General features: G+C 39.9%; 1 protein-coding gene across 3 annotated transcripts in view; it reads right to left on the reverse strand.

Moving 5' to 3' along the window:
• Positions 1-20,873, reverse strand: part of LOC122334066 (metabotropic glutamate receptor 7) — a 152,855-nt gene extending 131,982 nt beyond the window's left edge. Inside the window, exon 1 of one of the 3 annotated variants that reach the window (XM_043231978.1) lies at positions 19,605-20,846. In XM_043231978.1, coding sequence (XP_043087913.1) covers positions 19,605-20,084 — 480 coding nt within the window. In that variant the 5' untranslated portion in view covers positions 20,085-20,846. Of the gene's footprint in view, positions 1-19,604 lie in introns of all 3 variants that reach the window. The other 2 variants (XM_043231980.1, XM_043231981.1) reach the window with 2 other exon arrangements.
• Positions 20,874-25,254: the final 4,381 nt, after the last annotated feature.

The raw sequence follows: 25,254 nt of genomic DNA on the forward strand, positions 1-25,254 counted from the left end.
AATACACTGTCGAACTACTATGGTAGCACATTGTTTAGTTAACAAATGTTTAAGATAACATATTAGCATAGTTTTAATCTAATATAGTTTGAATGTTTTTTGCTTAGCAAACATACCATGCGCCTTTGCCAAAAACAAGTCGGCATGTTGCTAGGCTAACAGTGTTTTAGCAAATTGTTAAGCTAACAACGCATGTAAACTGCAATGTGTTAGCATTTTGATAAGCTAAGCTAACACACTTTTTTTTCAGATGCACTTTAAGACATTAATACGTTGCTAAGTTAACAACATGCTGGAATGTAGCCAAGCAAACAACCTGTCAGAACACCGCTGAGCTAACAAGTATGCTGACATGCGTCTTAACAGCACGCTAACCAAATTAAAAGCTAATTTCTGCATGTTCATGTCAAAATTTAGTTTGTGTTTACCATTTCTTGTTCTTGTTTTATTGTTAAGTTAACCGCATGCTAACAAGGTACTACCTTAACAGCAAGAAAAGTTGTTAGCTTAGAAGCATGCTGACAAGATAACTGGTAAGCTAACATGTCAGAACTTTGCTAAACTTACACGTTGGTTAGCATGTCTATGATTTAATTAACACTTTTAAGAGGTTTAAATGATAAATGTTACATACAACAACACAAATAAAAATACATATAGCACGTCTTTTCGAAATTAAATGGCCTTCGTGTTTGTTCCTGGCCTGCATGTCATCTAGTAGAAAAAATAGTTTGTGTTTTTTTTTTTTTTTCTCGTGACCACTTCCTCTTATTTCTCAACACCATTCAACCACCTGGTTTCATTATGGTACCCATTTTTACAATCCAATCTTTTCCTAATGGATAAAATAAAGTCCTGCCCTACATTTTATTTTCTCGTTGAACATCATGTTTCACTTAGCAATACATCACATTACAGAGGTAAAATGGGTTGTGAACACCATTTCACGCAACTATTAATTACAGGAGCAAAAGGAGCAGCACAAATAGGTCAATGATTCCGCATTTATGCCCTTTTTCCACCGCTGGCGACTGTTCCTCTTTCAAAGCAAACAGAGAGACTGTGAACATGGAATATCACCTTTTAGCCATCAACCAGCATGGCACGTCAGACATCGGTTAAATCAAAAGCGGCACAAGAGTCCAATCTCGTAACGCAACACAAGATGTGACACTCCAATTAGTTGTAGAGCAAACTAACAAGCGCAAAAAGCATCATTCTCTTAATTCCGAATCACACAACGCGTCAGGAAGCAAGCGAGAAAGCGAGTGACAAGCAATTACAAAGGTACACACAAAAGATATCGAAGTCTTAAAGAAAATTAAAGGCCCTTGACACAAATTTCAGGTTTCCGTTAATGGACACTGTAGTGATATGAGTAAATAAACATCCTGTCAAGACTAAATTGCTGCGTTGGCTGTCTGTTTAGACACTTGATTGTTGTAGTCTCTGTTGATAACAATATTTAAAATTGCATCTCTGCTAAGGCTGTTGTCAAGTCATTTTGCTATTTTTCAGCGACTAAATTCGATACTAAAGAAACTGTTAATTCAGAAAGGCACAATAATAAAATCAACTGCTAAAATACGTAGCGTTACTACATCCATTTAACAAAATTGTAGAATTTAAAAAATCTAGGCAAAATTACAACCACAAATGACCTAATAGCTTTGTACGAGTAACACAGGGTTTTTAAAATAACTATAATGAGTAAATGATGAAAAACAAAAAGTATATTTGAAACTAACCCCAAGGAAAGCAATCATAACCTGGTATACTGCATGCAATGAGAATGCATAAATAAAGTTTGAAGTGACTATTGCCTGAAAAATCATGATTTTTTAAAAATATTTATGTGGTGTGGGTTTAACAGCAAGATATTCTCTATATGTATGTTTAGTTTGAACTAAAATAAATAAAGTGCTTGGCGAGAAATGTCCCGTTAAGCATCGGGACTGAGGGATGTTTGGAGTCGGAAAAGAATTCGGCGCCTCTTCCGAGTAGCATTTACACGCATGAACGCTTTGGGGACCAAAGCACTCAACAACTTTCACAAGTTTGCCATTCTGACGTCTGCATACACTTTTATATAATATCATGCTATGGTGGGTAGAACATCCAAATTTGATAGGGAAATCTGCATAATATATTTTGCTGTGCATCACAAAAATATCGCTTAGGAAAAATCCTCTCTTGGTGTAATTTCCGTGAAGTGCAGCCTATTTTTCACACTGCGAACACACATTTGTCTATCTCTCTGTGAAATTAAAGTGATCTATAAACCCTCATACATTGATACGTGTGCTTCGACGTCGACTGGTGCGGGAACAACAACAGCTCTACTCACAAATAACACAAACACTTCAATCCATTGAGATTTCTAGCCAGAAGACTTTGTTCACTTATTGGAAATGCAGACAGTTATGAATGCTGACAGCAGTTTGGGACCAGAGAGACGAGACTTGGGACTCGGATGTTCTGAACAAGCAACTCCGTAGAGAATAATTGACCTCAGTCTGACTTTCTGTGTATATATTCAGACGTTAGATCTTCATTTAGGCCTAAATTATGACTCGAAACCCTCAAAGGAGACTTAGTGACAATAATCAGACCAGACTAGAACTGTCTGACAGTCTGCGAAACAGATGCCGATCCATAATTGATTCATGAAAGAAACGGCGCCGTGAAACAAGACAAAAGAACAGAGAACTAATAAAAATAAATGTTTTCGTGTAATGTCAGGATGTGCGAATAAATAACGAATGCATAAAAAGGCAAAAGGGCAGGTAATTCATATTCAGAATTTATGGAGAGATGAAAAGTGCAAGGGTTGGGTTTGTAGAAAGGCTAATTTTACAGTGTCACAAATTATAAGCCAGGGTTTGCATAAAAAAGCCATCCAAGGACAAGAGGGAAAATAAAAATGAACGGCAAGGCGAAAGCCTTGGCTCTGAATCGCTTGCGTTATTTGCATTAAGAGGCAAAGGTTGTAAAAAGCAGAGAAACGGCTGGCATTTCTTCAAAAGGGTCGTGATAAGATCATAGATCAATTAGCACAATGTAAAACATTTACAATGACATATTAACAAGCCTGTAACTTGTAGCGCATGATTTCTAGCGGTGCATCCAACTGAGTGGTAGAATAATCGAGTTACAGCAAGAGAGGATGTTCTATTAGTCTCCAGAAGGACGGGGAGGGGCCTGTGCAAAAAAAACTGCACAATGGATTTTTTATTTATTTATTTATTATTTTAACACTACCCTTCTTAAATAAAAATCATTAAATAAATAAATCTAAATATATAATTAATATAATTTTATTTTATTATTCATTTATTTTTTTAAATAACTAATTGAATTTACCATTTACTACAGTTACATTGATTGCAACCATTTAAAATTAACATTGTTTTCAAATCCCGAAATGCTAAGATCTCTATTAACCACTCCTTTCCATGAGCCTACTCTTCCCTGATTGGTCAGCTGGCACAGAGTGTTGTGATTGGTCTACCACATACAGCAGTCGTCAGCAAAATGACGTGTTTGTGGAATTATTCAAATGTGTTACGCCGTGACGTGTAGCCATCACGGAAAGAGGATTCGAACCGCTACCGACTCGTTTAGGCTGTATAGAGTCGATTCTTTATTTTGGGAAACAGTAATTTTTTTCATGCACTTACATTCACATGCAACTACATTACACACTGCATGAAAATAAATATTGGGAATGGCACAATAGGGACACTTTAAGAGATACTGGACAATTGATATTAAGTGGTGGACAGCTTAAATGACTTTGTTCAGACTTTGTAGGTATATTGTGTCCTACCTACACTCAGGTGTACAAATATTTAGCTCATTGACATTGCAAATGCTAAGTAGAACATCGGTAGCTATGCCAAGGAGAGATTTTTGCTTGACTGGCTGACCCCCGACTAGGAACTTGGGGCAACAAGGGACGGAATGGCCTGAGGCTACTAGTCCCAAAAGCTATTAAGATCCGCTACAGAGAACAGGCAGTGAAATTATACACGTTGTTCCAACTGGGTCAAGCAAAGTTGCTACAAAGATGGCTTGAACGCAAATATATAAGGGGTTTGAAATGTTTTAGACCACACTGAAAATCTGGGACTCCATTTTGATAAGAGGAACCAATAAACATGTTTAAGATTTTGAACAAAGAAACTGGAACATTCTCAAAGCATGCAGCCATAACTGCTTTTAGCTCATGCTAATTCTTTCTTCTCAAAAAAAAATTAAAAATGCAAAACAGAAACCTTTCGCCAGTGGTTTCAGATCTTTGCACCTCACTGTACTGCATTTTATCCAGAATTTCAAAGTTCTTGCAATTCCCAAAGCAGATTTTTCATTCTCTTTATACTTTAATAGAGACTCTTACATCTACGTGATGCCCTACTTTCATAGCAGAAACACAATAGACTGGTAAGACTCTCAAACGCATTATCCTCTGAATTGAAATGGACTTCCTGTGATCGATGGAGTTACAGCAGGGAAAACCACTCATGGTAATGCCATCCACTCATAGTAATGGAGGAAACCCAACACTCTTGAATCAGTGGGTGGGATGCCATGTTCATGTCAAAGTAATATTCATCCAGGCTAGACCCTGTCTAAAGATGTAATGCAGATGAAGGAGAAAATGGACGAATCTTTCCTGCATTTCCTATAATATCGCATACACTTAGAGATGATTTCTGTGAGGTTTTGAAATTCTAACATGGAATAAAAACGTTCACATTCTGATCAATCATAAACAAACCCAATGGCCGTTTTTAAAGAAAATCCTTTGTTCTTTAAAAAAACAACAAAAAACGTATTTCCCCTCCCCCCTAAGCTTTAAGATGTACTCTAATGATTAGTTTCATTTACAAAGAAAAAATACTAAGTCTTTCTAATCCAAAATGCCATCCTCAGGTCAGTGTGTTACTTATTCTTTCTAATTACACAATCTGACAAAAAAAGTTATTTTCATGTAGCATCAATGTTTTGGTAAATATTTAAGTCAGGTCAGTTTTAGAACGCCTTATTGCAAGGATGGGAACATTCTAGAAGTTTCTGTAACATCCCGGAATCTTCTACCGCCTTCTGGAACATTCCAGACCATTGTGGGACTAGGCCATAAAAAAAAAAAAATCTATTTTAATCTAATTAATTACATTATGTGGCAATTAATTAATCACACATCAAATTTGGCATCATTTGACACATCATTTACAGTCATTTCTGTCTAAAACATGAACCACGCTACAAAAAGTAGCTTAAGCAATAAATACATTGTTTGATAAAACTTGAGTAATTAGACACAACTGTCCTTTTTGGCTGGATAAACTATACCTTTAATAATGTATTTCATAAATTGCATTATTATTACCTTGGAAATTGGAAAAGTGACCAAAACAGACATCATTGTGTCAAAACGTCAACATTAACTTACTGAAATGTATCTAGTTATCTATTATTGGAGGGACATCCTAACTACGTTCTCTGGGCTCCATCACAGTCAGAATTCATCCAATCAATGCTAGATAACTAGATATACATATATCATCAATGTGATTCTCATAATCAGCTTGCCAAAACTAATAAATAAGTGGTAAAAATAGAAACAAAGTGAAAAGTAAGTTTCCTCAACACTGCTATTGAAAGCCTTCACACCATCGGTTCAGCCACTGATGCTGTTGTCTGAAAAGATCAGTATTTTGAAAGTGCCACATAATTTACACTTTTGAGGGAAGTCAACCTACGCGTGGCTTATTTATAGTCGTCTCTGAACATTAAACTGAAATAGGAGAGATTTTAACAATTGAACAAAATTACATCACCTTTAAAACCGAGCGAACTCTTTCTCTAAAACAGTTTTAGAGGTGTTTTGCCGCCTCGGGCACAACAGGTTCCTCAAAGATCTGTGACGAAGAACAGACAAGAAACGTGCTGCCCTCTGTAGCACCCATGCATCAATACACACTCTGAACGTCCCCCTCGGGGGCAAAGAAAGGGAAAAGAGGCAAGCAAACGAACGAGAAACTTTCAGGATGTTACAGAACGAGGACGGTGACACATCCCGAAGTCAGCATGTATAAACAAGCGCCAGACGGTGGAAGACAGAATTGAGTGAGAAGGTGAAGGACATAGACAGGACAAACACAGGAGAGACGTGTAATGCATTTCCTGTAGGTAAACCAAGCGTGACAAGCTTCCCAAAAACATGACCAGGACGAGGAGAGGTTCATGTCGGTCAGCTTTGAAAATATAAACAAATAAATAATTATAAAAGAAATGCTATGAAGAAAAGTGCAAATTCAAACGACTGAGCTATAAATAAAAATCAACTGTAATAAACGTTGGGTTAAAAATAGAAATACTTCATTCTCGTGTTGTGTTATGGTCATTTTGACCCAAAGAGAAATGTATTTTCTTTTCTAGAAAATGCTGATTAATATTTTTGCATTGGCATTCCCAGTGAAAAATGAACAGCGTACCAAAAAAAAATCACTTTAAAACCTGTGCTGATTATAAAAATACAAAATGACAAGATTTGGTGATAAAATTGCGTAATCGGAGCTAAAGAAGGTTATTACAGGGAACATCAAATGAATTAAAGGACGATTTTCAGCATAACACAAGGGTTAACGCTTCGCACCGCATGGCAGTGTGGTGCCAATTTGTCTGTCTAGAATTTCTAGACCCCTTACTGATTCTAAAAAACACAGCAAAAGCTAGCACAAATGGACTGTCAGAAGCAATCGCCTAAATACGAACCAACATGGTGTTTTTGCAACAATAACGCCGCAGTGAAATGAAAACCCAGGTGCGCGTTTGAAATCCACTTTACATTTAAAAGAAATAATGTCCCTCATTGACTACGATTAACTATGCCATGTTGTCACAACTTCAAATCACTGCACAGAGTCCTCCACCACCCTAGGTACAATATTACCATGGTAACATGTTCTAGCACAATTATCCTCAGTCTCGGGCACCAGATTTACAGCGCAGCTGAAATGCTTGAGCACAGAACTGGGTTGTCAAGTATTTCACTTTCCGAAAATGAGAAATTTATGCCTCACTCCGCTGAGTAGTCTCATTAAGAGAGAAGATTGTGTTTTTCATCAAACATATTGCATTATTGATTTTAAAAGGAATAGTTCATCCGAAAAAAAAAAAAAACGAAAATTCTGTCATTATTTACTCAACCTCATGTTGCTCTGAATTCCGTGCGCCATTTTTCTCAGTGGTATGTGAAAGGAGAAATCCTTTAGTTCTTCCAGCCATTTTATCATCCGCATCTAGAAATAACACTTTTTTCTCATTGAAGTATTACGTGATCGATTTATTTATTATATTTCAATATGTTTTGAGCGTTACTTTAAAGGCCAACCGTGATAATGTAGCAGAGACATGCAGACAAAAATATAGTTATTATGGTCAGAATTTGTTCCCTTGTTTATAGTGGGCTTTTGTTAGCCACTTTGTACTAATCTATTACTTTGTGGCCATGTTGTACTAATTGAAATAGTAAATAGTGGCTACGTTGTATTAATTCGTTATATAGTTTTGGTAAATAGTAGCCACTTTTTTACTAATTTGTTCCCGTTTTAGTAAATCGTAGCAATGTTGTACCAAATCATTCCAACTTTAACACAAATCACGGTCACATCGTATTAATTCATTCCTTTGTTGTAATAAATCGTAGCCGCTTTGTATTCATTTGTTCACATTTTCGTAAACTATAGCCACGCCACTTTGTCTTTAGTAAATTGTGATTACGTTGTACTGATTTATTAACTCACTTTATTAAATAATAGCCATGTTGTAGTAGCTGTTCCCTCATTTATGTAAATCATGGCCACTTTCTCGTTATAGTAAACCGTAGTCACGCTGTACTAATTATTTCCCTCGCTTTAGTAGATCGTGGCCGCGTTGTACTGATTTCTTCGCTCTTTTCAGTAGATCGTAGCCACGTTGTACCGATTTGTTCCCTTCTTTTAGTAAATCGTGGATTTGTGATACTACATTAAAAACAAATTGTGGGTATGACGTACTAATTCATTCCCTCTAATTGATTTCCATTGATAAAGTTGGAGAAATACTGTAGTTATTCAGTGATTTTACTGTTTCTGAAGTCAACACGTTCGACATTGTCAGTGTGGACAGACTCAAGCTGTTGCAGAGAGACACGTCATGGGTTGAGTCTGTTGTAGTCGTGTTTGTGAATCAGGCGCTAAAACAATTCATTCTTAGTGAAGAATGACTTCCAATCTCAGCCAGATTTCCTCCAAAATTCGAAGGCTCCACTGGCTGTTCATGTAGCTGTACATAATCTATGATTCAGCGCTCTCCAGAATTTGCTCCAAATTGAGCGAGTGATTCCCATCACTGCAGTTCCTATCTGGACCGCTGGTCATTAGACTCTGCCTGCAGCTCTCGATATGCCCCGACGTAATGTAGATGATTTCATGAACCCTCATCATTAGCCCCTGACGAACTCCCCAGGACCCCGAGCAATCACACGCCCGGTCAAGCATCCCGATCAGGCCGGGTCAAGATGAGCGGCCGGAACTGTTCTCTCAGCAAACGCCGAGGAGAGGAAATGGCAGCCTCTTCTTACGAGGCTTCATTTCTCAAGCACAGGTCGAGAGGGCTAACGCTAAGTGGCAGCTCGGTCAACTGTTGTATTCATATAGGCAAACAGTACTTGGGGAAAAATCACTTGCCACTTAGCCGCTTTCACCACCAGAGCTGCAGTATTCAAGAGGACTGAGTTTGTCAATCAGCGGGACTTCGGTGGGGTTCGATGCAGATACATGCATGTGAAAAAAAAACCTGGTGTGTTAGCGACAGATGCTAATAAGCTACTACGGACACTAATAAAATTCCATTTTAATTGTATTTAAATGTGACCCATTTTAACATGGGTTAGTGAGTCCATGAGGTCTTAATTTCAGCCGCTAGCATCAAGTCTTAATGGTTATAACTACTGACAAGAGGCTATTTGAACCAGTCTGCCTTAAATAATGCAGACAAGCCCTGTACAAACGAGTCAGTGCAACATGATAAAACCATATAGCATATTTAAACTCAGCATGGAATTAAAAATAATACCAATTACTTCCTTTAATCATGTCCCAGTGCTCATTATAACAAACACATTACACCACCTCTGAAACAAATTTTTAGGTGAAGTGACCTTAATATTAGTATGAATAGCATTACATGTCATCACAGTAAACAAATTCTAATTCCTAATGATACATCTACTTCAACGTAATTAACAATATTTTAGAATATTTAAAACACTGACCAAAAAACAAAAATCAAACTTTTGAATGTCTGTTAGTGGAGAAACAGAAAAGGTGTAGATATGACATTTACGCTAACTGCTAAAGCTAATCATCCAAACAATCCAAACAAATTTCCTGTTACACTCAGAAAGAGGCAATACTCTTTTAAAAAGGTACTAACATGTGCCATTTAGCTACTTACGTTGCTAATATTTTGCTAGTTCTAATATGCTAACTAACGCTCTTAACATCACGTTTTAAATAAGGCACAAAGATGTACCTTTTAAAAGAGTGCTGCCACGGTGACAGCCTTTGTACCTTTTTTAGCAGCCCAATCTTTTGTGAAAGCTGTTTCATATTGACTTCAAGGCACATTTTCTTTTATTGGCATGTTTTTTTAGGTTCATTCATTGCCTTCAAAATCTCTCCTCAAAGGTTGGTTGGAGTGAGCGTCACAATATGCTGTGAAAAATTACAAGTGAAATGCAAGAGACATGCTATGTTGACCCTCCAGGGTCTGTTTGGACAGACCACGATGTTCTCCAGAACTCTGCCGCACTGCCAACGCAGGGTGCCCATTCAGATTACACATTTTAACTGGACAACCCAAATCCAAGAACACCTAGAGCGCCGCTCTCGTCCGCTGGTACAGCAAGCTCGGCCTCTCACATCCCAACTTTCCACTTGGCTTCTTCGCCTTTGGACATATATGTCAGACAAGAGTACCGTTCACTCTTCGCCAACGAAACTGCCACCCTGGGCTACGCTAGAGACTGTATAACACCAACCTACCGAGCCAACGGTGAGGAACAAACGATAATGTCGATTGTTTCAGACAAGGTGCTGCTGCAGATTAGGTTGTAGACGGAGTAATAGTTTGTGGATATGGATGGAAGACGGGTGGGATGGATAGACGCAGCGGTTGCGGAGGGGAAAGCGGGAGACTGTTATTTAGCAAGTGACCTGAAACTGCCATGCCTATTATTCCAATTCACTGGAATCCTAACGGTAGACTTCTCAGACTGTGACTCCTAGAAGAAAATTGAAGTTTTAAGTATAGTTCTTCCGCAGGTCACGCAACACTTTTTTTTTTATCAAAACATTTCCAAGCCTATTTTCGGGAGTTTTAAACACATACTGGCAAAAAGGAAGTGGTTTTTCACTTTTCCTTTCTTTGTATGGGCACAATAATATCTGGTGTAGAAAAATGCTCTTCAAACATAGGCTGCATTTTACGCATCACAGGAACACTCCTGACTTAAAGGTGCGTCATTTTGGCCAAATGTTGAGAAAGTATGGCGCAACGTACTGTGTAATACAGTGATTTGCTGCTTCAAGAAATGTCGGTAAACAAAATGGAAAAAATAATAAAGTACAAGTAATTTTCTGCCAGGATATTATCCGTTTTCTATGTAGCATGTATGCATTGAGTGCAAAGCAAACCCATAATGCATTGCGACATGACAAAAATCAAAGTTGGATAATTATCGCTGTGTGTGTATATGCTTATCAGAGTATCACGCTTGTTAGCTTAGCAACAAGCTAACACCAAATTCTGCTAAAATTAAATGCTTAACGTGACAAACACTACTTGTAATTTGTCAGGGCACAAACAGTTGATTTCTCTGTAGTGTGAACCCAAAGTGACCACTTATGAGAGTTATTTTGAGTTAGGTTGTGCCTATGTAGGCAGGACACAGCTTACTAAGTTTATAACGAAACCAAAAAGTCTATTTTTTGTTTGCTCCACTTTGCAAAATATCAAGAAAGCATTCCTCCAGCAATTCTCCAATGAATCTAATGTGGCACCTTCTACGGCATAACATTAACAGTGACAAACAAATGAGGGGCTCTTCGATCCCACTCATATTTCCCTTCACTGTCTTTTTAGCTCTGAAATCTATTTTTTTTTCTCTAGCTGTCAGTCAGGTATATGAGACAAGACAGATTTCACACATATTGCCACAGAATCATGTCAGCACTGGTAGCTCTGCAAAAAAAAAAAGGTTTTAGGTTTCTGTTAAACTCTGTATTTTTGAGGTCAGTTTTTATCCAGGTCATACAAAAATTTGTTTGGCAACACGTTTTGATAGTCTGCTGACTATAAGTACTAATACAGTATCCTAATAGTCTACTGGGAGTTAGTTGACATGTAGCCAACTAACTCTAAACTGGACTTTCTAAATAAAGTATATATCCATCACTTCCAAATATGTCAAAACTTCCAAACTTTTCCATATAGTCCATTATCAATTTAAGAGGGGTCTAAATGTACAGTACGAATTATTGAACCTACATCATTATCTTGAAGAGTTAATAAGATCAATGAGAAGATTTAAAAATAAATCTCAATACTTCCGGAACACTAGACCCAAGAGCACTCTGAAAAATCCAATAATACAAAAGGAAATATGTTACAGTCTATTAGAATTAAAGAATGTAAATCAAATTATCCCCTTTAAGCCCAGTTAAACATCCTGCTTTGAATGGTGCCAGCTGAAAACTTTTCACCATATTTCCTGTGGGGCTGTAAAGCTGAATTAGTCCTTAGCTCAAGTCTGTTGTTAACCTTAAAGATTTGTCTTGGGTTGAATAGAAATTGCCACAAAGAGCTTCTCAAACCATAAGCTGATTATTCAGTAAAGCAAAATGCTCGCTTCATGCTATTTTCCTTCAAAGGAAATGACATATCTGGTATTTTATTGACGGTAGATGCAAAAATAAAGGCGCAATCACAACCCCCTTCCGGTTCTAGACATGGTATAAAATGGTGAGCTGTCCTATTTACAATGCTTCAGTGATAAAAGAGGACATTGGGTAATTCTTTAAGATAATGTTTGGAGAAGTGAGGCGCCATCAAGTCATATAACATCAGTCTCACCGCGAAAATCCGGTCCAACCGAAAGCCTCGGTGACGACAACTGATGAATTTGTCAGACGATGCCAATAAACAAGATGCCATATTAGTCTAATTTACAATAGCAAAACTGAGACGTTAAACTGTCGCTGAAAAACGTATAGCATGTTATATACGAGTTCAAGAGCCCCCAAACAATCTGCATTTTATGATATTTGGATTAGATTGAGACTGGATATAAAAGTTTATTTTGTGGTTTTTGTATATATATATATATATATATATATATATAAAGATGTTATTTATGAGAATATGCCCCCAGTATGGTTTCAGTAGTGAAGGTAAATAAATAATTAAATGTTTATGAGGTGAGATATGCCGTCTTATTCACAAAACCTTGGCTCGGTGCTTGTTCTGTGAAGAAGTTGAGATGTTTTAGCTATTCTGTGCATAGCTGTCTTTGTGACGGGTAATCCATTTGTTTATAATTGTCTTTTCGGTTTTGACAGGGCTAAATTAATTACCGTTTGATCTGAATGTGGGACATAATTAGAACCCTCTAAAAGCTGCAGCCAACCCTCACATCCCTTCTGCCAAAACGGATCATCCTGCACCGTAATTAAACTTCAGCTCATCTGTCAGAGAGTCGAGGTTTCCTTTACTAGAAGAAAAGAAGCAGCAGGTACGGTGTTACGTTTACCGTAAAGTAGCCACAAAGGTTTAGAAAGGCTCTAGTGGTCGACATTAAATGCACATTTCTGAGAGAAAAATGATCGTGAATTAACGTAAATCAAATCATAGGACTGCTGTAAAAGCCAGCTAAGCTGTTACATCTGAACAAAATGGCTATGTTACAGATATTTTCCCGTCATTTCTGGTCAGTAGACATTGGCAGCAAACAGCTTATGGGAAACCATGCAAGACGTTTCCCCCCAAGCGTGCCTTGAAGTGAATCTTTGCCGCTGCACAGACGGGTAACTCTCAAAGACGCCTACTTCCACTAGCTGACAAGGTTGTATACAAGTCAAATAAAACTTGCTGATCCAAGAAAGTCCCTCGAGTGATTGGCCGACTGATCAGCTTGGTTTCACTCCAGTTCCTCATGTTCCTTTTCTGTAATTACTACCGCCCTCTAAATAATAAATATGTCTCATACTCTCTTAAAAAATAAAGGATATTTGTAGCAATGTCATATAAGAACCATTTTTGGAACCAATTTTAAAATAGCACTTTTCATAGCTTGAGGAACCATTTTGCTCTATGAAGAGCTTGTGGAATGGATGTTACAAGTTCCTCATGGATGGCAGCAAAGAACTTTAATTTTTAAAGCTGTAGAAATCATAAAAGTGTGCGACACAGTAACAGCCTCCTTCCGCTTTGCACCTGCCTTGAAATCTTTATCTCGGAAATGTTTTTGCTGCATGTTTTAATCCAAACTGAAAAGACATGGTTAGGGGATGATTTGGAGGTCTCTACTTCAGCAAATCCCCGATGCTCTCTATGAAATAAGTCTGAGAGACCTGCCATTCTTGTTTGCTAGAACACGAAGGCCCTGTTGGGGCTACACAACCCTCTACTGATAAAACAACTGACTGAGCCAATTGCTCACCCAATTCTTACCTGTATGTCAACTTATTCTACTAACCCTTAACCTACCCTAATGGTCTACTCTGAGAGTTAGTAGACATGTAGCTGCAAATGAATGAGAATGAGTTGGCAATGCATGTAGTAACAAAGTTAGTTACAGTTAGCAGAATGTCTAAAGTGGACTATCAACAAAAACAAGCTTACTAGGCAAGTTCATTTAACAACTGTGGACTACACAACTTCACCGGAGTTAATAAAGCATGATATTTGGACTACAGTGACCGTTGCTTAAACACTCGAACATGTTTCAAGAAATGTAAACTACATTATGTTATGCAAACACTGGACCATACAGCTTCAAACACAGTCTACGGATGAAAAAGTAGAATTGTTTCCTGCAGTAACGCAAGTCTGAAAAGCCACTCACACTAGTGAAAGCACTACATCCTCACTTCACACATGCTAAAAGATTTCAATGTCACACTCAGAGCAAAATCCCCCTACATTAATGTCACACTCGAAAATCGACAGTAACCTCACAGTAAAGCAAAGAACAATTTATTGACAAGAGCTAACCTGCCTGCGACAATCTGAAGTGATCTCTGCTGGATAACCATCACCGGAGTACTTTTGGTTAGTATTCTATAGTCTTCTGATGTGAGAGCGATAGATCATTCCAACAAATTATTCCTTCTCATGTTGAGGTAATGGCAATACAAATTAATCAGTCGCACTCGATGTGATAAATGTCAACGAAGTCTGCAGGGAGCTGAAGTATCTATTGATTGGAGAGAAGAAATTATTTCATTAATTACTAGTATGTATATCATTGACGCTTCCTAAATGAGAAAAAAGATCCGCGCTCATAATGATTTATGGCAGCTCGCCCAGCGGGACTCTCTCGTTTAACGAGCTCCGAGACGAGCCAATGGCAGACGTGCTTTATGACATCAACCGAGGATTTTTCCAGGCTCCATGCTGAGCAACTTCACAGACAGGCGTTGAACAGGAGATAAGAGACAGCACTGGGAGTAACTTAAAGCTCATCCTCAACTGGCAATATAGCAAACTAATGTGATTATGAAGTTCGGAATTAAGATTAGCGGACTGGCTGATGAGATGCAGCTTTTAAATGGGCTACACCTGCCTCGCGGGACGTGTAGACGAAATGAATTGCGTCACGATTTTCCAACATGAATGGAATCGGTACTTGTTTGTGTGTGAAGATACCTCCTGGGTTTCAGACCCGCTTCAAAGCCACCGTGTCATATCTAATGATCCAAAAGAAATAAATTCAAATCAGCTTTAGATGAAAACCAGGAAATGTATAGTGCCTGCGATACTTGGTTCTTAGTAGAAAGCCAGTCATAAAGATTTATAAAAATCTAGTCAAATAAAAAAAGTCCTATTGTTTTTTATTGAATCGTTTTTAGAATATTATAGAATATACAAAGAGAGGGACAGAGAACTATATTTGAAGTTTATTTTCAAAACCCCCTTTTTTATGTTATCCTGTTTTTAGTATGGCTGACCTATGTTTTCTTTTTCGCTTGTTTGAACGCAAATGAACTATCTGTATGATCGAATCCGTTATTTTGTTTCCGAAATGAGAATAAAAGATCGTTTGGACACACATTTCCGTCCCCAACTTCAGCCAACATAATATTAACTATCAGTATCATTTATCAAACTCATTTTCCTGAATTATTAAAAGGACCCTTTTGAAATAAATTTTCCAATAGACCAAATTTAGCGTTACATAACAAAAAGTTGCAATCTGGCACGGCTGCAGTCAGGTTTCTGGCGGTCTCAGCCGCACGAACGCAGCCAATATTGATAAATAGGCTGGGATTTCTCACGCTGAAAAGAAGCCAGCCCCGAAGGGAGGAGTAGCCAATCGGAAGCCAAAGGATGGAGACGGCTGATAAAAAGAGGAGAGCGAAGAGGTTATCAGAGCAGAATGACCTCCAGGTGGGCTGAATCTTCCATCAGCGCGCACCGCCATGCCAGGCCCTGCCTCCTCTGGCACTGTTGTCCTAAAAAGATAGGTGGGTGGCCTAAACTCCTGCTTTGGTATCTGTTGATCATCTAAAGCAATAAGAGCTCCTTTCAGAAAAATAGGAAAAAATATCTTTTTTACGGTGGAGATGCCTCGATGGTGTCCAATGGTACTAGTTGAGCGCCATATTTATGTACAAGGTATTCGCATCGTCACCGAGTTGTTACGGATGGTGTAACGCTAGGATTTTAATGCCTGCTTCTCACTGACTAGATAAAAAAAAATCTGTGCTGAAGAATTCCTGGGTTTGTAGGTTATGGCTTCTGTGAGAAATGAGTCCCACAGCTCTGATATTTTTAGACTTCTGTCACTCTGGCTGTTGTCACTTTCATGTTGGTGGCCTATGAGTGAGTGATAGCAAACATATACTGTATTTACTAGAGCCCAAGGCAGCGGAGGCTCTGGGCCAGAGAACCAACGTCAAGTCTGAAATCAATAGTCACTTACAGACTATGGAGAATCATTATGACAAGAAGCGTCCCGTTTCAATGACAAAACACAGATGTTGCTGTATTTAATCGATCGAAATTACACTGCTTTGGGTTTCAGATATGCACGTAGTATTCACGTCAACATCAACCCATTTTGCTTTTGTAACGTGAGGTATTTAGTATTCTTTAGCATTATTGGTATAGATACTATAGAAATATTACTTTTAATACTATGTTACTGCTTAATGGCCCCCGATATACTTCAAACGGAAGTGAAGAACGAACTGAAATGACGTCAGTGATGTTTATAGGGTCAAACAGCTCAACAAAGCAAAAAACGGTGGTGCTGGCAAAGAAAATAAAAAAAACTATTTGGTACATTGTCATGTAAATTGTAACTTTGTAGATTACTATTGCAAATGTCACTTTTTCTCTAGCTTTTATATTTCACAATTTAAATGTAACTTTATACCTAACAATGCGAACGTATCTCGCAACAGCGGTTTTGTTTCTAGTATATTCGACTTTATATCGATTTCATTTTACGTCTTGGAAAACTTTAGCTCATAATTTGACGGAAGATGCTTCTCATTCCACGCTCGTAGATGCCATTACAGTTTTAACCCACAATGTGACTTTTTCGATTGCGACTGTAGTTTAGCTTTTTTTAGAATAATGGCTTCATATTACAGAACTCAACTTTATAACTCACAATTTAGGTTGAAATCTCACAATTGAATTTTGATTCACATTAACGCTTTCAAAGCATTTTTTATCTCACAATGCAACTATACTTCACATTTGATGCCATTAAAAAAAATTTTAATTAATACAGTATCTCAAAATGTTACCTTATATATATCGCAATTTGAATTTAAATGTCTTTCACATATCAAAATGTGATGCTAAGACGCCACGTTCAAAGTTTAAAGATGCTATTACACAATTTTTGACCTTTTATCTAACAATAACACTTTACAGCAACATCATTTAATCTCACTATTGCAATTTAGTTTCTAGTAAATCTGACTTACAAAGTTACACCTTACAATGTAAGCTTTATTGTATAATTTGTCTTAATATAATTGCATCTTTGAACATTGAACGTAAAGCATCTTATCTCTATTATAATTAATATTAACCTTTTTCATTCTTAGATGCACCATGCCGCCACCAAATAAGACCAGTACGATGCATTACGGAAATTAAATATTGTCAATATTCCTTTTTACGTTAAACGCAGACACCTTCGACTTGAAGTACAATTGCAGGCCATGCCCTGCTCTTTACTTCCCATCACTTCCTCTCTAAAATACAAACAGAGTAACGACATATCACAAGCTCTGCCACAACTGAATGAAATTCGGGGCCTGTGGCGTCACAAGCGTTTTGACTCAAAATGTGTTGAGGTGGAGAATGTAAAAGCCGCTTGTACGCCTCATGAATTGTGTCAGAGAGCATCGCCCTCCTCGCATCAGCTCTCATCACCGCGGCTCTCATCGCGTTCGGAAAGAGCTCGTGGCCGTCGGGGATGCTTTGTGAAATCCCAGCCCTGGAGCATATAAAAACAGTGAGAGACTCGGAGCAAGCGAGAGGCCATAGGGAAATAAGCAAACAGTTTTCTGATAGGATGCAGGTGGCTAGCGGGGCACAGCATGGGCTTTAAATTTGTTTCTTAATGCTCGCGGCCGAGAGTCCGTGACACAGGCAGACTGGCGTTACATCCCATGTGTACGGCTGTATTTCGGAAATATGTTCTAAATAGCCCATGTAGGGCAAAAAGTCAAGCTCTTAGAAGAGCTCCTCGAGGTCTGCTCTAGCTATTAGCTGTGTGGTAGGAAGCTGGAGAAAAGTCACATGAACATTGCAGCTTCGCACGCGAGCGCTTGCAGCTACTGTAAAAGCATTAATTCAACAACGCCATTTAATCTATGTCTACGTATTGTAGCGCGCAGAGCGGTTTTTGTCAAAACTGAATACGGTTGTGAATATTTCATGTAAACTCACAATAAAGCACTCGACAGATGTTTGCCGTCGGTTTTCCATTTTGTTAAACCGTTTAGGCCTTTAAATTGTTCATTGGTGTCAAATGTTTGAGCAGGAACTGGTTTGGTGAAAATGCCAACGTTTCGTTTTTGGTTAACTATCGTACTACGTTAACGAATGAAGTCATTTTCATGTTGTAATCGCAAATATTTGAAAGGTTTATTGGCTTTAGTCGTGGCGGGATGTACGATCTTTGGCGTTGACTCGTTTCCTTCCGTTGTAAGTGCCTTAGAGCGGCCAAGCTTATCGAAAATGATTTTCTGTGGTAATCGATGGCACTGAACCCGAGCCATCTCTTCGAGATCTTGCCTGTGAGACCGAAAGAGAACCTCGGTAAACAGAGCTAGAAAATTTCTGGAGAAGAATGAGGTTTGAATCATCCTGGCAGACCGGTGGGATGTCATTAGCTGTGTTTATCTCCGATGCAGAACGTAGATAAGGCTGAATAATCCTCCCGCATCATTACAGCAACTGTATAGACTGTTACTCTTTTAATTGCTGTATCACTCATCGCACACTTCAGAACCAAGGGGAGGGATACAATTATCTCTTCACATGCTACATTTGGATGCACTCGCGTTTTTTGGTTACCGCAACTAGTTAATTCACGCCCCTACAAGGATTGGTTCTGATAATTATATTACTACCGGGGGTTTGTGCTTGATCGTACAATCCAAATCATGTTTTCAGATCTTCTACATGTTTAGCTCGCGTTGCATCTGCCAAAACGCACGCTTTGGAGATAATCCGACCGTGATTTCCCAATGTTTTGGGAACGGAGGGAACGAAATGAACTATTTATTGCGATGCAGACTTGAACTAGCTTAGGTGGACAACCCAATGCAGCTCAGTCTGCCTCCAGAAAGCTGAATCTTAATTCACAAATTTATTTGAATGAGCAAGCCTATCCGCTTTACAGTAACGCCGAGCCTGTTTGGAGCAATTACAGCAAATGCTTTTTTGGGGGGGGATTATTTATTATTATCACTACGCAATGTGCAAATATGACACTGTTTATGCATCCGGCAATCCTATCAAACAGACAAAGAAGTGAACCCTGCAGGAAAGCCACTCTGCAGGTGCGAGGCCATGCTCCATCGATTCATTGATCGTGGCTAACAACCTGTTTATGTCACACCGCCGATTGCAAAAACATAAGCAACGTTTCCAATGCACACACAACCGTCTTTACGCGGTGCGTTTTGAGGCATTACGCGTCCTCATAAATCATCCGTCGGGGTGAAACGACGTGAAACTGTGACGCAGGAACTCATTCCAGCACATGTGACAGGCTACGGCCGGGCACTTGAGCTCAGACTTACCTGGAACAGTCGCAGTATATTTGCGACCATGATGGACACCGAACTCGCCGAAGCCCCTATGACTCCGACCACCTTCTCGGGTTTGACGAACACCGGGGGCTCTCCGTTCGTGCACCTCACATCCGACGTGTCTTTCTGAATGAGAGCCTGCACGAAAGTAAGCGACTGCTCCAGCGCGTACGTGTCTCGCGAGCATGTGTCTAAAACCCGAGCGCCTAAAGTGATGTTGGGCAAAAGCTCGTCGTCGCTGTTGATCTGGTCCAATGCATAAAGCATCGCCTCCAGCCGGTGTATCCCGTTCTCCTTCTTGATATCTCCACACGGTTCCCCGGAGACCCCGCGGGCATGGACGGGGAAAATGCCACCCAGGGTCACGTCCCCCTCAATCCTGATGGAATGAGGAGCGTAGATTTCCTGCGAAAGTGTCACATCCACGAGCGCTTGAATTATCCAAAATACCCGCCATGGAAAGCGAGCCATGTTTCCTTGTCGTTGGGAAAGAGACCAAAAAAAGGCACTTTTCGCGGTATTTACAGGTAAACGAAAACAGATTCGATCTCAGCGACGGCCATAGAGCCTTTCAAAGTAAGGTTGGTGTGGGAACGCGCTGAGGGTTTCTCCAAAAACGCCGCGCAATAACGATGCGTTGTTCCTTGGGAAAGTGCGCATCGTATGGCGCCGCTTGTTGCTTAGATGTTCTGCATTATATCTTTAAACGAAGAAAAAACGCAGCGGAGCAAAGTAAAACGCGCGCGGCACCTTTGCACGATTTGTCCTTAAATCAATCGCGCGCAAAACGCGTTAAAGTGCAGCGATATTCGACTAAAACGCGTCCGGTCAACGCTGATGTCATACCGCCGCCGCGAAACCATCTCGACTGAGTTTTAACGGATTTTAGATTTTGTTTAAAAATTAAGGCGGCAAAAAAAAAAAGTTTTCGTTCGGAATGATAACGCTCGGAGAAAAAACGTTGCAGAGAATCGATGTCAGGTGAGATATCCGTGACGTCCTCCCATCGCGCACTTCGCCCGGGCTTTTCTTTTTGTATTTTTCCCTCTTCTCTCGTAGCAGGTGCCGCTTATTACGTTTGAGAGAAAGAAAGCGAGCTTCGGCGGCGATACGTCTTTAGGTCTTGCGAAAATCCTCACAAGAGACAAGAAGACAGCGCGCGTGTCTCCTCCTCTCTCTTTCTCTCTCTCTCTCTCCCCATCTCTTTCTCTCTCCACCCAGAATCAAATATGGATTTGTCAAATGACTCAACGCACGATCGATGTCGTGTTACTCATCCTGGTCAGCCCTCAAAGAAAATATGCTCCCGCGTGTGAGGCGAATCGTAAGGCGATGCGGTCGTTAAACTCAACGATTAATCTGTCTCGCTCTTTATCGTGAGATGTTTCTCTCTCCTGATAGAGAAAGAAAGGCTTGTCAAACATTTAACAATATTTGGATTCATATGCTTGTGCTCCGTCAAAAAAAAACGACGTTATTTCACTGATGTGGGTTAATATGTAATATGTTCTCTCTTGTTTTCCTGTTGAATGCAGCGACTGTGTCTGACAGAGGAAATGAATTCTGTCAACATCAATTCATGATTTTACCGCCCCGCTAGTGATCTGCTCTCTCTCTCTCTCTCTCTCTCTCTCTCTCTCTCTCTCTCTCTCTCTCTCTCTGTCTCTCTCTCTCTCTTTTTCTCTCTCTCTCTCTCTCTCTCTCTCTCTCTCTCTCTCTCTCTCTCTCTCTCTCTCTCTCTCTCTCTCTCTCTCTCTCTCTCTCTCTCTCTCTCTCTCTCTCTCTCTCTCTCTCTCTCTCTCTCTCTCTCTCTCTCTCTCTCTCTCTCTCTCTCTCTCTCTCTCTCTCTCTCTCTCTCTCTCTCTCTCTCTCTCTCTCTCTCTCTCTCTCTCTCTCTCTCTCTCTCTCTCTCTCTCTCTCTCTCTCTCTCTCTCTCTCTCTCTCTCTCTCTCTCTCTCTCTCTCTCTCTCTCTCTCTCTCTCTCTCTCTCTCTCTCTCTCTCTCTCTCTCTCTCTCTCTCTCTCTCTCTCTCTCTCTCTCTCTCTCTCTCTCTCTCTCTCTCTCTCTCTCTCTCTCTCTCTCTCTCTCTCTCTCTCTCTCTCTCTCTCTCTCTCTCTCTCTCTCTCTCTCTCTCTCTCTCTCTCTCTCTCTCTCTCTCTCTCTCTCTCTCTCTCTCTCTCTCTCTCTCTCTCTCTCTCTCTCTCTCTCTCTCTCTCTCTCTCTCTCTCTCTCTCTCTCTCTCTCTCTCTCTCTCTCTCTCTCTCTCTCTCTCTCTCTCTCTCTCTCTCTCTCTCTCTCTCTCTCTCTCTCTCTCTCTCTCTCTCTCTCTCTCTCTCTCTCTCTCTCTCTCTCTCTCTCTCTCTCTCTCTCTCTCTCTCTCTCTCTCTCTCTCTCTCTCTCTCTCTCTCTCTCTCTCTCTCTCTCTCTCTCTCTCTCTCTCTCTCTCTCTCTCTCTCTCTCTCTCTCTCTCTCTCTCTCTCTCTCTCTCTCTCTCTCTCTCTCTCTCTCTCTCTCTCTCTCTCTCTCTCTCTCTCTCTCTCTCTCTCTCTCTCTCTCTCTCTCTCTCTCTCTCTCTCTCTCTCTCTCTCTCTCTCTCTCTCTGTCTCTCTCTCTCTCTCTCTCTCTCTCTCTCTCTCTCTCTCTCTCTCTCTCTCTCTCTCTCTCTCTCTCTCTCTCTCTCTCTCTCTCTCTCTCTCTCTCTCTCTCTCTCTCTCTCTCTCTCTCTCTCTCTCTCTCTCTCTCTCTCTCTCTCTCTCTCTCTCTCTCTCTCTCTCTCTCTCTCTCTCTCTCTCTCTCTCTCTCTCTCTCTCTCTCTCTCTCTCTGTCTCTCTCTCTATTCTCTATTCTCTATGTTCTATTTCCTAAATCATTTCTTGGTCAAGTGTGTTCACGTAGAGGTTTTCAAAGGCCAATGTTAAATTAAAAGACAAATGCGTTTTATTCCACGTTTAATTTACGTTTTATTCGTTCAAAACACTCTCATGTTTCATTTACACTTGAAGCCAGAGGGTAGCTTTGCACAGAAAAGTCCAAAAAGAACTCGTGGATGTTATATATTTCGGTGCCTTCTCTCACAATTATATTGTTGGGTAATAAGTACATAAACTGCGCCATCGTCACGCCACAGTCCATTTTTACATATCCGAGCTACGAGTTATAGTTTTTATTCGGCGTACTATTCATGATATGGGGTAGTGATATTGCTTCTTACGCTCACTTTTGAGACTCGCCATATCCTACTCTACTACTTTTCTCAAGATTAGACCTGTATTTTGGTGGCGCTCAGGATCTGTCAATCATTCACCACTGTCCTTTCAGTCGTCTCTCTTTACCTTCTATGTACTGTAATGTACTGCTAGCAAGCAGCCAGGTCCCTTTTAGCGCTGCGCGACGCATTATTCGTTTTCCAGACCTTTCCAAATTGCCAGTTTGCTGTACACTGATACAGTGGTAATCGACGTAATTAATTACAGTACAGAAAATGTCTGTGATGTATTATATAATATTATAATAATCTCTCTGACCACCACCGGAGGGTACCTTCTTCACCTGAATACTATCTGTCTATTCGTAATCCATTATCCACACTGGTAAACGTTCATGTCTCTGGATCGTCTCAGATCTTTACGCCGCTGTCGATCGACTCGTTTGTCTACAATTCTGTATTAATAAAACTACAAACGGATCCTGCTTCTGACCCCTCGACCCCTGACCCCAGCGCTGTCATGTACACAGAGAAGAGAAGTGGTCCAAGGACTGAGCCCTGAGGAACCCCGGTGAACAGATCGAAGACTTGGAAGCTGCTCTTGAAGGTCTTTGAGAGCAAGACGGTTTCAGACAGATCTCCATTAATAGTAGCAGTATTATTTAATGGAGGAAACTGACTTGTGTTTTCAATGGTTCTTAAAGAAAGCATATAAAGTTATTTTCTCTCTCTTAAGTTTTGGGTTGGTCTACATTTGTTTCGTTATTCCTAAAAATAAGCGAGATGTAAACAGAATTCAGAGGGGACATAAATTCAGAACTGAGACATGCATTGCATTGGGATCCGTTTTTCTCTGAAAAAACACCAACCGATGGTTAGGTTTAGGAGTGGGGTTAGTGGAGAAACTTCACGCTTAGCTAAACAGTCATTTTGTTTCTCGTACGATCTGGTTTTATCTTCGAGCACATCCTCAAGGAATGGTTTTGAGGTATTTAGCGCACTTCTGGAGATGCGTGTCCTCAAAACACAATTTGACGAGGTTTAGTCCACAAAGACTTCCTTCAGTAGACCTGCGGATGCGTGGCGGAGACTGAGGTGAAGAAATGAGACCGACGTGCAAAAACACGACTCGCGCGGATTATTTCCGAAATTCAGTAGCGCTGTTGATCTTCTGCGTCTCGCCAGTCAAACACACGAGACCGTGTTCACATTTCTATTGATTTCTTCGGTCAAGTATACTTGAGTGAGGGACATGGATGAAGTGTTTGAGAATAAATCCACATTAACCTTACGTTCCTTACTGTCTCTGCTCATCTGTTGGCTGGCATCTGCGATTGCCAAAGTCTCGTTGTATACTTCGAGTATAACGCTGTACTTTATTGATTTATGTGACACTAATTAGAGTCAATGAGCTGCGGGAGAAGAAAAAATCACGAGCCTGTGCTGTTTGACTGAACTTTCCTTTTGTGTCCTTGTCTCTTTAATAACCACAGTCTCTCAGACGGCTGTATTCAGCATTCGACGCTTTTATATAAATGTTAATACGATCAGACAGCTATAGATTTGATGCTTGTCAAAGTCTTAAGACGCTTTATGATAAATGCATAAAAAACAATATTCATATCGCACGATATGAGTTTATTATAAACCAAGAAACGAGTCAAAGCAAAGGAGAAATGCAGAGAAAAAAGTATGTTATGTGTGTGTACAGAGAGAGAGAGAGAGATAGATCTAGTTGTTAAAACCATATTTAGCACTGGAAAGTATTAAAAGAGGTATTGGGAGAAAAGAAAACCACAATCTTTTGGTAGATATCGATAATTATCATGATGAATCTTGATGTATTTCGAGTTTAAAGTCAACCTTACTGATTGGCAGAACACTAGGTGCTCTGAAGAACGTTAGTGACCGGTCGACGGTAGCCATTGACTTCCACAGCAAGGAAACCCTACGGAAGTCAATGGCTGCCGACTGTTACGAACATTATACCTTCTTTTGTGCTAATCACGCGAAAGAAAGAAATTCGTACATACTTGAGGGTGACAAAATGTCATTTTTGGCAAGTACGAAGAACGTTAGCGGTGCTCGCTAAAGTAAAACGAGGAAAACAGACGTCGGTTGCGAAAACCATTTCGCTGCAAATGGACTTCATTCACGTGTCCTACAACATATGATCAGATAAAAACAGCTCCCTGTGATGAAAACACATCATTAAAGCGGCGACCCCCGTCCTGAAGAGGAGATCACAGTGTATACCTCTAGCATACTGTACTTACAAGACTTAATATTTCATGCGACTTGAATCCAAAATGGCTATATCCACAAACTCCCTGTAAGACGTGGATGTCATTTATTCATAATGCATTGACATACTCAGACATTTATAAAGGCAGGGATGAATTATTCCTTACCCTAAATTATCAATAAGCCGCACGC

Source organism: Puntigrus tetrazona, unplaced genomic scaffold (assembly GCF_018831695.1).
Source record: "Puntigrus tetrazona isolate hp1 unplaced genomic scaffold, ASM1883169v1 S000000472, whole genome shotgun sequence".
NCBI classification, from domain to species: domain Eukaryota; kingdom Metazoa; phylum Chordata; class Actinopteri; order Cypriniformes; family Cyprinidae; genus Puntigrus; species Puntigrus tetrazona.